This window comes from Pygocentrus nattereri, chromosome 7, assembly GCF_015220715.1.
Source record: "Pygocentrus nattereri isolate fPygNat1 chromosome 7, fPygNat1.pri, whole genome shotgun sequence".
NCBI classification, from domain to species: domain Eukaryota; kingdom Metazoa; phylum Chordata; class Actinopteri; order Characiformes; family Serrasalmidae; genus Pygocentrus; species Pygocentrus nattereri.
In genome coordinates, this window is record NC_051217.1 from 19,454,730 (window position 1) to 19,470,310 (window position 15,581).

The 15,581-nt window shown below is 42.1% G+C and overlaps 1 protein-coding gene across 1 annotated transcript; it reads right to left on the bottom strand.

Moving 5' to 3' along the window:
- Positions 1 to 4,388: 4,388 nt before the first annotated feature.
- six5 (SIX homeobox 5) lies at positions 4,389 to 15,558 on the bottom strand. The gene is made up of 3 exons (XM_017708038.2): positions 14,813 to 15,558; positions 7,429 to 8,963; positions 4,389 to 7,233 (listed from the first exon to the last, which is right to left on the bottom strand). The coding sequence occupies exons 1-3, from the start codon at positions 15,493 to 15,495 to the stop codon at positions 6,533 to 6,535; spliced, it is 2,919 nt and encodes a 972-aa protein (XP_017563527.1). The 5' UTR covers positions 15,496 to 15,558; the 3' UTR covers positions 4,389 to 6,532.
- Between the last annotated feature and the right edge of the window lie 23 nt (positions 15,559 to 15,581).

A 15,581-nucleotide genomic window follows, 5' to 3' on the forward strand; every position in this document is an offset into this window, starting at 1 on the left:
AATATAATCCTTGAAAATATCTAAGGTCTGAATAATGGCTCTTATTTTTAAATTTATATTGTTTGAACTAATTTGGTAGCCTCATCCATGTAGGGCCAAAAAAGGGGCTCCACTACTGTCAATTCAAGGGAGCTTTTTCTGCTAAGATATGAAACTGGTACTGTCCAAAAACACAAAATGAGACCAATCAGCTTACATTGTAAAGGATGTTTAATACAATGTCACACAAACCGAATATAAAAAATAAAATAACTATAACAAAGTACAAAACACACCTCTTTAAAAAGAGATCTGCTGTTTTATCATGCAGTAAAAAAGGAAACAATCCCTTTATTACATTTTAAAGAACATTTCAAAATTCTTTGGTTTGATCAGCTGCATATTTCCTTTCCTCTGGGTGTGGATGCATGATGTCACATATTTGTGAGAGTACTGCAAAAACTAAACTACAACAAGCCACATACGATTCTGTAACAGCAAAACTCACACTCACGCGCACACACACACAAACACACACACACACACACTCAGATTCCCTTTGTTTCTTACACACAAACATACATGAACACAGACATCCAGGTGCATGGAAGGAAGGAGATGAGAGAGTAAAATCAACACACACCTTTGGCAAATAAATGCTACATGTCCTATTTTGAATACACTTGTAAAATACAACTAGAAAAGTATTTTTGAAAGTATAGTATACAAAATGCAAGAGGAGGCATTTTCTTTGATGGAGCATGCAGTGCAAACCTGGCTAGAAACCCCTCAGGTCTGCCAACACCAGGATGCCACTTCATAACTGATAAATGCTTTAAATACACACAGAATTGAAAAAATAAACACGTAGAAAAGAGAAAAGGCACATTTGCGGCTAGAATGAACACGTGGGATCACATGTACCAAAGGCTGGGTGCCACAGGCCTAGTGTAGCGGTAGTGTCCTCAAAGGCCACCGTTTACAGCCAAACTAAGTGGAGATTAATTGCACAAATTCTTGATGGCTGCAGTAGAACCACAGATTTCCAAAGAGAGAAAGTCAGTAAACGTTTCATAGCTAAAATGTGCAAAACATTAAGAGGTGAGCCCTTTATAGAGCAAAACATGGGTCTACTGGAAATAACCATCAGAATATTTCACTTTGTGCATTTAGGGTCAGTTTCCTGGACAGGGATTAAAGGGGAATTCCACCCGCTTTTCAAAATATCGGCATAATTCTGTGGTTGAGATGTAAACACAGTCATTCGGAGTGCTTTGATGCGAAATGGTTTGTTTTAGAGAAACATACCCACCAGGGATTGTGAGGCCTACAACACAAATATAGATCAAATTTTATTTACTATCCAAAACCAGCAGTGAACCTACTTGTGTCTTGTGACTTTCTCTAGAAGGTAGCATTCCACATCAAACCACTTTGAATGATTTGTCTACACCATAGCTGTTCAATTATGTTGTAAATTTGAAAAATCTGTGGAACTGCCCTTTAGGCCTAGTCTTGTACTACACACCACCCTCAATGGAGATTCTTCATTGAGAGCAAAATGTAGTTCAGGACCAGGACTGTTAAAGTCCTTATTTGCAACCAGGGGCACCCAGAATTATTGCTCATGCCAAATTACATACATTAACTAGAAAGGTATTGATACAATATACTAGTATTAGGATATTAAAAAAAAGCTGATTAAAAAAAAAAAAGTACAAAACACTTCATGAAAATAGTCATTGTGTCTTAGCTTGACCTGAATTACTGGAGCATGATTCGGTTTGATTTGACCAACAAGGAGTGGAACACAGACACTTTGTGCAACTAGAAAATAAATCCTACAAAAATACTCTTCAAATAGCAAAGACAAACAAATACACAGAAATAACATTTACATGCATGGTGTAGTGTAGCATGAAAACTTGGCTGCGCTCAATGGTATAAACCCAATTTTAACGAAAACAGGTTTGTACCATGTAGCTTTGTGTGTCTGTATAGACTGTGTGGAGTTAGATCACATCTATAACCACAAATCCCACCAATGTACTCTTCACAAGGGGACAATTTAAAATCATTGCATAGATAAAAATATTCAGTTAGCACTATTATTCATTTTTTCCCCCAAATAAACTGGAAAACTATTCCCTTGTTCAAATAAACTGGCCTGTAGTGCCTTCTCAGCATGCGCTTCATTGTAGTGATAGACCGGAGTGTTGGATAAGCCATGAATGTTTGAGGAGTAACAAACGCTAAACTGTGAGAGATTTGCCTGCTACTGGATGCGCGGCCATTAAGGGTGGAATAATACACAATCTTGGATTTGATATGATATTTTTTAATAAGGAATGCTAAATTCATGCCTTGTGCATGTCATATATTGGCACCATGCACACTAGGATACACACTGCCCGGTTTGTTGTGATTTTTGATTGAGATCAATATTCAATTTTAAAATATGTGACATCTTGATTTACAGAGCGTCAATTAAGCACTACAGAGATTGGTTTGTCAATGCCTGCCATTCCAAGCTCTAACAAAATACACCCCAAAAACTACAGCCACTAGAATATAAAGGCCAGAAATATACTCAAGGCAAGTACGCGAATGCAAATGATACTGCATGGCCAACGCACTGTTCTTCAGTACAAACTCAACCTGCATTCAAACTTTATTGTGGTGGTTGAAACATTCACTACTAGAAAGGACAACAAAGAATATCGGAGCATCTGTAAACAAAGAATATCAGAGCATCTGTAAAAAGGATCTACTGTTATTCCAACGGGCACCACAACTAAACATGACGACAGAATCGAGAGGTGATGATGCATCAAATATATCGTCGCTGTCAGAACGAGAGTATGCAAGAGGAGTGGAGTGACAGAGACACACTGTTCCGACTCCCATTCTTAGCTCACTCCTCACTCAAACGTCAGAGAAAATCCACTCCATGTGATTCATTTTAATGATATCCATTTGATGTCAAACATATGAACATGAATTATAAGGTTTATGGCAGTCATTAAACGAAAACTAGTTAAACATCCTGTGCTACACTGGATTTTTAGTAGATACAGACTTGAAATAATGGACCAATCTCGAGGCAGAAAAATGGACGAAACGAAATTAATTCTGTATAACACCTGTAAAACTTTGTTACAACTGGTGAGATTTTCCAGTATGCAAGTCTGCTAAACCCGGAAACCCGGAAAAGGACGGCCCACTCCAGGTAAGGGGAAAGGACTTGCCCCAGGTGGAGGAGTTTAAGTATCTCAGGGTCTTGTTCACGAGTAATGGGAAGGGGAATCATGAGATTGACCGCAGGCAGAAACAGGCGGCAGCAGTAATGCGGTCACTGTACCGGACTGTAGTGGTGGAATTATATATTCAAGTTGGCCTGGGAGCAGCTTGGGGTCCCCGGGAATGAGCTGGAGGAAGTTGCGTGGGACAGGGTCATCTGGGATTCTCTGCTCTCCCAACTGCTACCGTGACCCTATCTGGACTAAGCGGTTGTTGATGATGATGATGATGTCTGCTAAACAGTTCCACAACGCAAATGTATGAATGGCCATGGTGTGCGAGCTATAGCAGTCACGCTGTCGCATCACTCATGCAGAGGTAGTCAGCGCGGTAAAAAGGGCTGTTTAGCTCAGGCATGTCAAACTGGGGACCTTCCGGGCCCAAATGCTACAGAGATTAGCGTCATCTAAGGCTCTGAATTCTGTTTATGAAGGCCTTGCCAATTAGCTGATAAGCTGAATCAGGTGTGTTTAATGAAGCAGTGTGCTCAAGTTTGCAGTGTTTTGGCCCAAAAAGACTGGAGCCTGACACAAGTGGTCTAGCTCATGGGATGGAACCATATTGGAGCAATTTCAGAATGAGAGAGAATGTTCAGTTGGCTTCCTGAAAAAGCCGCTCGATGCTCCGGGCAAATTCACACCGCACCACTCATACTCTGGTTGGAACAAAACAGCATCTCCTTTTCCAAAAGAATTCATTCATAATGGAAAGATCACAAAAATATTTCTTTTCAAAGTAGAGTTTTCTCCCCAACAGTGATGATATGTTTATACAAGCCAACTAGTTCTGTAAGAATCATCCAACTGCTAGTCTGCTGTGATAGCTGCCAACAGAGCAGCTGACCAGAAGAAGCACACTGTCCTTACTGAACAGCTTTGGTGTTGCTAGGTCACTCCTTTCTTTAACACTCAGAATGCAGGTTGTGCTTGCTCTGCTTTTAAATGCACCATGACTTAAAATGCAACAACTGCCAAAATCGTGCTTGCATAGCTTGAAGTGTTTACACTCATGTATTTGCCTTAAGCTCTTCAGAAAAGACAAGTTATTTGAGACTGACTGTCCCCATATCATTAGACCCACCCCCTCTCCACCCACTTTACTCTTACAGAATGTACCAAGATATTTAGCTGTGACTGCTGACAGTGGTTTCCATGAAAGACGGTGAATAAGAGACGCTCAAAAGTGAATCGATGATGTATTTCACTACACATTTTAAGTTGTTTTTGGAACCTGTATTAAAATCATTACACCCTTAATGTCCGTTAACCCGTGTGCAGCCGTAACAGGAGTAATGACCATCAGCGTTCGTCATGAGAGCGACAAACAACATTAAGTGTACTGGGCCACCTATGTAATGTTTAGCTTAGCTGAGAGACACTGTAAGAATGCTGTGAAGAGCTAGCTCAGACCTTGAATGGACATGAAGGATTAAAAATATATATACACACTGCAGATGGATACTACACTAAAGTAAATGGATAACACAAGTATCTAAAACTGAAAAAAAAACAAATCTGAAAATATCAGATTGCTGTTGAGAGTTTAACAACAACAGGATATAACATGCCTCTCTTCTCTTTAAGATAAACCTTATTGCAAGAGACTGTTTGTCTATTTGACCTTGATATCCCACACAAAATCAGTTCAAACTTCCTCTCCAAAAACTGCAGCCAACATGCCGCTTGTAAAAGCCATTTAAAATCAGTCTTATTTAAAGGAGTAAAAAGCAGCCTATGACATTATATACCACATTGAAAATGTATCTTATTTTAGTATATGGGTGGGCAAAATTATATTGATCACTATTGGTTATCACAATATACCACAATATGCTTGTTTGATCATATCATAGACCAAGAAAGAACGGCATGTCTCAAACAGACCATAATTAGGCCTGCTTAATTGGATTTAGCGAAGTAGTCTGTGAAAGACAAATCATTTTATTCTTAGGTTCAATGGTGCATTTTAAAAGTGGCACAACTCATGATTTTATCTCCATTCCATTTTTTCAAAATTCAGTAATAGTAAATATGAGGAGCGTACCAATATTTTAGCCACTCGTCGTTGTGAATTTTGGTTTCTGATGGTTTACTGATGATGCATATCGTGAAAAGTATTGTGATGTTATAGTTTTGTCATATCACCCACCCCTTTTTTTAACACACGTGGAATATAACATGGTCACTAAATGCGGAGCCTCACGCTGGTCTAAAAGCTGGAGAAGGCCTTTCTTTTCAACAGTGGTTGTGTTAAACTTGCAGGTTAGCCTACTTCCTGTTCCAAAGTCAATATGCACTCCTTTTACCAGAGTGAGACAATATTCTGTTGCTAACAAAAAGGTATAAATACTACTTATTACTCCTTCAGCCCCATTCTCAAAGACACTGCAATATCTAATGACTCTGTCTCTAGCACCACAGAAAATAGTTTGGCAAAATTAATATAGACAGTGTGATTCAATGCACAAATAATGAGGAGCTCCCAGCTGCCAAGATCTAAAGAGATCTTCACTGCCTATATATGGAAACTTCTATTTAGAGTCCCTCCTCTGGTTAGAAGCTGGCCTTTTTTCTTTCAAATAAACTGGCCAATAGTGCCGTGCTTTGTAGTGATGGACTGTATGGAGTGTTTCCCAATCCAGTCCTCAGGGCTGCCAGACAGTCCACATTTTACTTTCATCCTTATGTGTTGAGTTGGGTTGGTGTGGACTGTCTGAGGGGTCCCTGAGGAGCAGGTTGGGAAACACTGAACTGGAGTGTTGGATAAGGGAAATATTTAACTACATGCTGTATAATCTCATTGAGTAGTATAAACTAATTGCATGGTGAACAGAAGTTCATGCATAATTTAAACTACTAAAAATAAAATTAGCTCTGCTACTGGTTGTTTGTCCATAGGGTAGGTTTATCCACATGTCCCATGTCTTATTTGGAGACAGTGGGTGTAATGGGAAGAAATGATCATCATGAGAACGTCAGGTAGCGTTAATTATAGCCCGAAGTCTTATGTGAATAAAGAAAGGCAAGTAAAGATGAGACTTAGATAAGACCTCCAAAAAAAAAAGCTACAAGCCCTTATAGATCACGTCACTGTTAGACCTAGCCATTTCCTATATCTCAACATACAGGAAAAAATAAGGTATCGTGTGTTTACAACCAAGATTCTTACCTCTGAGATCACACATGAATTGTTCACTGAAATTGTTCACCGATTGTCTGGGGTGCTTCTAATATGTAGCCCACAAGAAGAACAGTTACAAAACCAAATCATCATCCACAGGGACAGACTGTAATTGTGTTAGAATTTTTGAGTCCCCATCCATCTCTACATCATCAAGATGAGATTCCCTGTCCACATCACTCGGAGGGGAGGCACCTAACAGCAGGGACTCTCCACCCGGTAAGCCTAACAAAGCAGGGTCCTCAGGTAGATCCCCTTTCCCACGTACATCAAACAGCGTCAGCCCAGATGAAGAGGACAGGGATACAGGACTCCAAGCTGGTTGAGGAAGATGGGGACCACTGGCCACTCCACTGCTGATAGGACTGAAGGAAAGCATGCTTTCAGGGCAGAGGGTCTGTTGGGATGGCAGGATACTGGTGGAGGTTGGGGTGGAAGAGTCTGGAGTGTTTGGAGAAGCCCCTGGAGTAGAGGTGGCAAGAGTACCAGGCTCAGGGCTGCAATATAGTCCAGACGAACAGATGTAAAGAGACGACTGGAGGGGGCTAGACGTCGGCACAGATGATGTAGAAACGGGCTGATTATCTAGGGGTGGCCCAACTGTAGTTTGCTCCAGTCCGGTGCTACTGCTACTGTTGTTGGGGCTTGGGCCTGGAATTTCCGTGACTGGTTTGACAGGCACACTGGTGAACTGGATCCCAGCTGGAATAGTGAGGATAAGTTTGCCATTCTGAACGCTAAGGAATGGGTTTCCACCTGCCAGGACGAAGTTTCCTGAGCATAAGAGCAGATTGATTTGGTCAAGCTCTCTTACTTGGTGGTAAAAAAAGAAAGAACAAAACTAGTGCATTTGTAAATTGTATATTACCTTATAATAAATATTGTTCAGTTGAGTTTCACAGCATTTGACTCTGTAGCACATTCTATATATCTAATACATGCCAAGGATATTACAACATTATGTCTTACCTGGAGAAGCGGAAGGCAGCTGAATCACCCCAGAATTAAGAAGCTGGACACTTGGAATGGCACCAGCTGTAGGTGCACTCTGAGGTGGTCCAATTGGGGTTATACGTAAAGCTCCCTGGGGCACACCAACTCCTGCACCAGTTCCAGAAGTTAAAATCTGGAAAGCCCCTCCAGGGGATGGGATGGATAGAGAGGGTGCTGCTGGAACCACCTGAGAGAAAGAGAAGGTTCCTGTAGGAGCTCCAGCCATGGAGGACACTGGCATGAGCTGGGGCAATGGGACCAGTTGGGGCTGCCCTGTGTCCTTGGACTGTGAAACAGGCACTACTTGTGTTGGGGAGGAGATGGGAATAACTTGGGTCCCCAGTGGATTTTGTATCTGCGAGTTGGTGGCTGAATTGGACTGATCACCCAGCTGAAGTGTTAGCCCCTGGGGAACTTGTCCATTAACCACCTGGGGGACAGACACAACAGTGTTGTCGCAAAATGTGGTAGAACTATTCTGAGGTTGAGTCTGAGTAATCCTGGGACCAATATGCAGGCTCTGGGTTGGAAACTGAGGGATGGAGCCCTGGGGTACTTGGGGCGTGATGGGGGACACTGGCACCAGCTGAGGGCAGGAGGACACCTGAGTCCCTGTTGGGTTCTGCACCAACTGGGATACTGGAATGCCCTGGATGGAGGGTACCACCTGGGGCAAAGATAGGACCTGAGGGCTGGAGACAGTGGAAGAAGGTGCCACTTGAGAAATGGATGTGGTGGGATTCAACTGAGAACCAGCAGTTGCTAACACCACAATTTCAGGCTGCTGGGTGGATTGTACAGGCACTACAGGGCTGGAAATGACTGTACCTGAATGGGCAACTGGTGAAGAGAGCATGCCGTTTTGAGTCAGTGCCAATGAAGGAAGTGAGGTGGGAGTCATGACTGTGGAAGAAATGGTGGATGTGGATATAGAGGTGGGAGGTACTGTGTGGATGGCTTGGCCATTCTTTATAGTCACATTTTCTGGAACACTAATGAAATCCAATGGAGAGACATTGCGGTTGGACGCTTTCACTTCCTCAGTCATGGGAACAGGTACTGTGCTAGTGAGACTGGCTTGTGGGCTCAGGACCACTGTAGGCAGGCTGGTCTGTGTCTCCATATCAGTAGCACAGTGTTCCTCTGGATTGCTGTCATTCCCACTCCCCTTAGAAATAACCTGTGCTCCATTGAGTAACAGCGGAGTATTAGCAGTTACGGGACTGAGGGTGACCGTGTGGCCATCACTCAGTGTCAGTCCATTAATAATAACTCCAGTTCCTGTCCCTGACAGTAAAGGGCTCCCATTGAGCAACAGAGGGTGGGGGCTGGTCAGGAATCCCCCTGTGCTATTGAGAATGAGCTGACCTCCAGTACTACAGGGGGCACTGGAGAGGGATATGAGAGAAGCAGTTGAGCCTCCAGCATCTTGAGCAACAGGTTTGTCAATGGTGTCGTCCAAATCTGCCTTACTATCCTCATCCTCTGCGCTGTGATTTCCATCGGATTCACTATGAGAAAGTCAAAGGTTACAACGTGAAAACCAAAAAAAACTTGCTTTGTGTGTGGAACACAAGTCTTGAGACTTACATCTAATAGCTCTAGAGAAGTTTAGGATTTTCTCACATTACTTTGCAAGACCTTTACTGGCTTTAATTCCTGACTTTTAACATTGTAACATTCATTTTACTACTGTCACAGTAGCTTTATTGAAATAAAACTATTGTGAATACATAAGTCAATACTGTGAAATGAAAAGGAAGTTGTATCTACCTGGTAATGATGTACAGCATACTTATACTATGCTCCCAAATGTGAACAGCAATTAAGAGAACTGCCACACACAGTACACTGTAAAAATGATTTAATAAATTGTGAAAATATTTAGAATTACAAAAAAATATGACCTAAACTTTATCTTGAGGGAAGCAGCACAGCCCTGTAACAGAGTGTAGGTACTGTAGAATTGATATAGGATCAGGGCACTGTGTATCAGGTTAACTAGAGTACTGCACAAGTATTAAAAAGTATTAATATTTTTTATATTAATATTATTTCTGTAGTGAATGTAAATTGCCAGGATATAAAAAAAACTACTACACACACAACACACAACATTAGAATAAGGTAAATAAACATTAGTACAAATACTGTAAGATGTCTTTTTTTTATATTAATATCTTGGTTAAAAGCATTCAGTTAAAAGTGTACAGGTTTGGTTCCTGACTTGTCAGCACACTCCTGCCACTGCACAGATTTTAGTGTTGTCATTTTCAATTCAAGTAGTAATCAAGTAATCTAGTGACTATTTTGACGATTATTCTAGTAATCTGTTTATTTTTGGCCAAACAATAAAAATAAGTTGAACTAAACACTAATATACTATGCAGAGCCTTTCAGAGATTCCAAATTGCTGAAAAAGAAAAAAAATACATCTTTGAAACTGCAGCAGTGAATAGAAATGCATAGAAAATGTGCCAAGCTTTGTTTCTTACTATAAAAAAATTCCAAATTTATCACTAAGCCAATTTATCAATAACATACATTTTAAACAATACATTTTTCGAATCAAGTAATCATAGAGTGATCATGACAGGTCTTTTGGGTTTGCTGAATTCCGACAGCAACACATCTGAGTCAATTTAATGAAGATCAAGTTATTAGTCCCACAACGGGGAAATTTCACCTCCGCAATCTAACCCATGAAACACCATATACACACTAGTGAACATACAAACTATGAGGCATTGAGCACACTTGCCCAAAGCTGTGGGCAGCCCTATCCACAGCACCTGGGAAGCTGTTGAGGGTCAGGTGTCTTGTTTAAAGGCACCTCAGTCATGTACTCTCATGTACGCTCAGGGGATTGAACCAGCGACGTTCTGGTCACAAAGCTGGTTTCTTGACCTCCAGCCCATGACTGGCCCCAATAAAGGAATGATTAGATTAGTTTATTTGTTATGTGCTATTCAAATGTTAATATTTTTAAACAGATAAATACTTACTGCACAGAAAAATGGCTTTACGTATATTTTCTCTGATGCCTAAGGCTTTTCCACAGTTCCAGTTTCTCAGGTTGCCTACCCTGACAAACATCAACCATCACTCACACACTTCATACCTCACCTAGCTACTTTTCTGAAAGAAACAATAGGTACGCTTATTTTGTTAAAAGACCTTAAGGGTTCTTTATTTTCACTCTGTCTGACTTTGTTGAACATAAATGTCCAGAAGTTCCGGTACACTGATAACAGTGATTATGGTCAGCTGTGGCTATCAGTGAAGTCTGGAGAGCAGAGCTTTACCACCTAACCACAAACCCTTCTGATAAGAAAGACGGGAAAGCCCAGCTGTTTTCCTCCGTCTGCAGCTTATTTCCTAGGTCTAACTTCAGGATAATTCAGGAAAAGCAAAAGCATGGGGTTGAATTTTTGTCACGATACATGTAGGCCGATTCCTAAAATGTCTTAGTACATTAGTACATGCAAGTACATTGTTCACCTATGGCTTCTTTTATTCACTGCAGTGTTTAAAATTGTAAAGATCTTGGGGAAAATATCGTGAGGGGCTACTTACAAGTTATTTTATACCTGGAATCTATTCATCACATATGCAGAAAGGCTTGACAAGGTGTGTGTATATATATATATATATATATATATATATATATATATATATATATATATATATATATATATACACACATGTATATATGTATATATATATATATATATATATATAAACTCTCGGTTCTAAAATGAGTCACTTGTTCACAGCAGTGGGAATCAGATGTCCAAAGAGCTAATGCCTCTTAAAACTCCCTCACAGACAGTTACTACGTAAAACGGTCAGTGGATACACTGCCTACCGCTGGAGACACTGTTTTACAGTAGGTCTGCAATAAACATTTGGTATAAAACCTATTTTTGGGTCATTCTCCACTTGTGACGTGAAAACCATGTCACAAAGGTTGCAGGGCTTAAAGAGATAGTCAAAACATTCGGTACAGCTCCAAAAGTCATTATGTACGTTTACACAGTTGACCCAAGACTAAATAACACATTTCCCTTATGATTTCTTTGACTTTCCTTTTTTTTTATCCTGTTTCGTAGTCGCTCTGCATCTGTAAACCAGCTCGTCTCACAACTAATTTTCACCATTTGAGAAACTGATTTTACCATAAAACAATATTTCTAAGGAGGTTTAACTCAAAGGAATCTGTATAAAACAGATTAATGTTTACTTTTTATATCATTAACTTTATACCACATTTTTAAATTGTTTTATTTTTAAAAAATCATTTGTCACAGATTTGGTCACTGCTGTTATCAGGACACATCACCCTTTCAACACAGTATTTTCAGCTCTATTAAACCGCTTCTTTGGGTCGAGGCTCATCAGAGAGGAAGCATCTCACACCTGCTCACTATATTTCATTAATTTATTAATATTTTTGTTTATCAGGCAGCTCATAATTTCTATGCATCACTGGTGTTATGAGCTTTAATGGCTGGGTATTTAAAATATTGTCAAAATAATGCTGTATATCATTTTTCAGTACTGATTTTAAACAGTTGCATAAGGTCGCCTGATCACCCAATTTACAAAATCCTTAGTTGTCACTGGAGTCACCGTCACTGGTGTTACACCATAGTCATACAACCCTTTTATGCATATGAAAGACATTCTGAGGCAAAGCAGTACAACGAAACTGCATTTTCTTTCTATTTTACAACAGTCATCATAAGACACATAGATAAAGGGGCTTCATGTGTGACAATTAACCACATCAGACTGCTCTGAATGACTTTGTTTACATCTCAAAACTTACTTATGTAGAAATTTGGGAAAATCTGAATTCCTCTTTAAATTGTAAAGCATCAGTACTGACCTGTTGAATTTGCTGGTATTTAATTGGTACTGCCCAGTTGAATTTGCGTTAATTGGTACTGCCAATTCGTGAATACAAGCGGTGGAAATGAGCTTTCTTCGCCGGGTGGCGGGCTACACACTATGCGATAGAGTGAGGAGCTCGGTCATCCAGGAGGAGCTCAGAGTAGAGCCGCTACTCCCCCACACTGAGAGGAGCCAGCTGAGGTGGTTCGGGCATCTGATCCGGATGCCCCCTGGACGCCTCCCAGTGGGGGTATTCCAGGCACGGCCTACCGGGACAAGACCCGCTGGAGGGATTATGTCTCCAAGTTGGCCTGGGAGCGGCTTGGGGTCCCCGGGAATGAGCTGGAGGGAGTTGCGGGGGACAGGGTCATCTGGGATTCTCTGCTCTTCCAACTGATACCCTGACCCTGTCTGGACTAGCAGTCAACGATGATGGATGGATGGTACTGCACAGTTGAATCTGCGTTATTTAATTGGTACTGCACAGTTGAATCTGCGTTATTTAATTGGTACTGCCCAGTTGAATTTGCATTATTTAATTGGTACTGCCCAGTTGAATTTGCGTTATTTAATTGGTACTGCCCAGTTGAATTTGCGTTATTTAATTGGTACTGCCCAGTTGAATTTGCGTTATTTAATTGGCACTGCCCAGTTGAATTTGCGTTATTTAATTGGCACTGCCCAGTTGAATTTGCTGGTATTTAATTGCTACTGCCCAGATGAATGCGCTGGTATTTAATTGCTACTGCCCAGATGAATGCGTTATTTAATTGGTACTGCCCAGATGAATTTGCATTATTTAATTGGCACTGCCCAGTTGAATTTGCGTTATTTAATTGGCACTGTCCAGTTGAATTTGCTGGTATTTAATTGGCACTGTCCAGTTGAATTTGCTGGTATTTAAGTGGTACTGTCCAGATGAATTCACATAATTTAATTGGTACTGTCCAGTTGAATTTGCTGGTATTTAATGGGCACTGCCGAAATGAATTTGCGTTATTTAATTGGTACTGCCCAGATTAATTTGCTGGTATTTAATTGGTACTGCCCAGATGAATTTGCTGGTATTTAATTGGTACTGTCCAGATTAATTTGCTGGTATTTAATTGGTACTGTCCAGATTAATTTGCTGGTATTTAATTGGTACTACCCGGATGAATTTGCTGGTATTTAATTGGTACTGCCCAGATGAATTTGCTGGTATTTAATTGGTACTGCCCAGATGAATTTGCTGGTATTTAATTGGTACTGTCCAGATGAATTTGCTGGTATTTAATTGGTACTGCCCAGATTAATTTGCTGGTATTTAATTGGTGCTGCCCAGATTAATTTGCTGGTATTTAATTGGTGCTGCCCAGATTAATTTGCTGGTATTTAATTGGTACTGTCCCGTTGAATTTGCTGGTATTTAATTGGTACTGCCCAGTTGAATTTGCTGGTATTTAATTGGCACTGCCCAGATGAATTTGCTGGTATTTAATTGGTACTGTCCAGTTGAATTTGCTGGTATTTAATTGGTACTGTCCAGTTGAATTTGCTGGTATTTAATTGGCACTGTCCAGCTGAATTGCTGGTATTTAATTGGCACTGCCCAGTTGAATTTGCTGGTAATAACTGGTACTGTCCAGTTGAATTTGCTGGTAATAACTGGTACTGTCCAGTTGAATCTGCGTTATTTAATTGGCACTGCCCAGTTGACTTTGCTGGGCAGCACCAACACCCCCACCCGTCTCTTCATCCCTTGGGGAAATTCCAGCTGGCCTGAGTACAGTAAAAGCAGCCTGAACCTACACTAATGGAAATGCCTGCTGGACAGCCCTGTTCAAAACTTAGATTTCCAGCTTCTACGCCAAACTGAAACCACCAGAAACTCACTCGGGTTTCTACTGGAATTCCCCTTTAGGGATATTAGGGATCTGATCGTGTTCCTATAAACTACCTGCCTGCTGTGAACTTTACAGACGGTAGTTTGTTCCTTTACTCTGCCTTAAAGCTCCGCAGCGCGGTGTAGCAGGAAACCCGAGCTTCTCTGGCTGGAGCTCACATTTCACAACAAAGCAACACGCTCGCTTTCTTTCTTTCTTTCTTTCTCCCCCGAGGTTTTTCAGCGCCTTTACTTACAAGCCAAAAAAGCACCGACTGCACACATGCGCCACTCCAGGGAGGAAAAAAGGAAACAAGTTTCCACTTTTTGTTCTAAGAAGAAACGCCGTTTTTTACAGAACTTTCCAGCGAGTCCGCGAACTTTCACTTGCTGAGGCTAATGTGCTACTGGCTGCTGGACGGCACCGAGAGGTTTAGACAGAAATGGTCCCCAAAAGGTGCCAACAACTCTCCGAGGACTTAACTCGGCCGAGCTTTAACTTGGTGGGCACGTCTAGCACGAAGCAGTGTAGTGGTGGTATTGGGGGGGCGTCCACACAGGCCTAGAAACCCCCTTAGAACCGTTTTCGTTCAGGCTCACCTCTTGTTGGTGCCAGACGGCGTGCGGTCCCTCTGCCGTCGGTTCTTGAACCAGTTGCTGACCTGGGTCAGAGACAGGCCGGTGAGCTTGGCCAGGTTCCTCTTCTCGTCGGGCGTCGGGTACCTGTTGACTCGGTAACACTCCTTGAGGGCGTTGCGGGACTTCTCCTTGAAGCAGTACACGGTCTCCTCTCCGTCCCAGATGGTCTTGGGCAGGGGGAACTTCTTCCTGAGCCGATATTTGTCCACGGCCCCCAGGCTGCGCCCCCGGCTCCTCTCCGCCTCCTTGTAGCGCGCCTTCAAGTAGAGGTCCTGCAGGAACCCATGGTTGCTCGGGTGGAAGTCGTGGCTCTCTAAGATGGCGTACAGCTCTTTGAATTCCTCCCGGTGGAAGGCCACCACGGCCTGGGCCTTCAGCAGGGTCTCGTTGCCACGTAGCAGGTCCGAGGAAGGCGGGATGGCGGTGAGGAAGCGCCACAGTCGCTCCACGTTGCCCGCCTGCAGCAGGGCTTCGCACACGCAGGCGAGCTGCTCCGGGGAGAAGCCCAGCACGGAGGAGCTCCGCAGGCTCTCCAGCAGGCTCTCCGACGCCTCGTCCGAGTCCGACTCCTCTTTAACTTTGGCCGCGCTCTCCTCCGCGCTCTTCTCCGTTTGTTCTGCGGACTCTGAGGACGAGGAAGCCATTTTTTGAGTTTAACTTTTTTTTTCTTTCCCCCTCTCACTCTCTCTCTCTCTCACTCCCCTTTCTCGGTTCCTCCTCCCTCTCCCTC

Coding starts and splice junctions, on each gene's coding strand:
- six5 (XM_017708038.2), bottom strand. CDS start 15,495: ATGGCTTCCTCGTCCTCAGAGTCCGCAGAACAAACGGAGAAGAGCGCG. Junction 8,964..14,812: donor CCGTCTGGCACCAACAAGAG/GTGAGCCTGAAC, acceptor ACTTTCTCATAG/TGAATCCGATGGAAATCACA. Junction 7,234..7,428: donor GCTGCCTTCCGCTTCTCCAG/GTAAGACATAAT, acceptor TCTTATGCTCAG/GAAACTTCGTCCTGGCAGGT.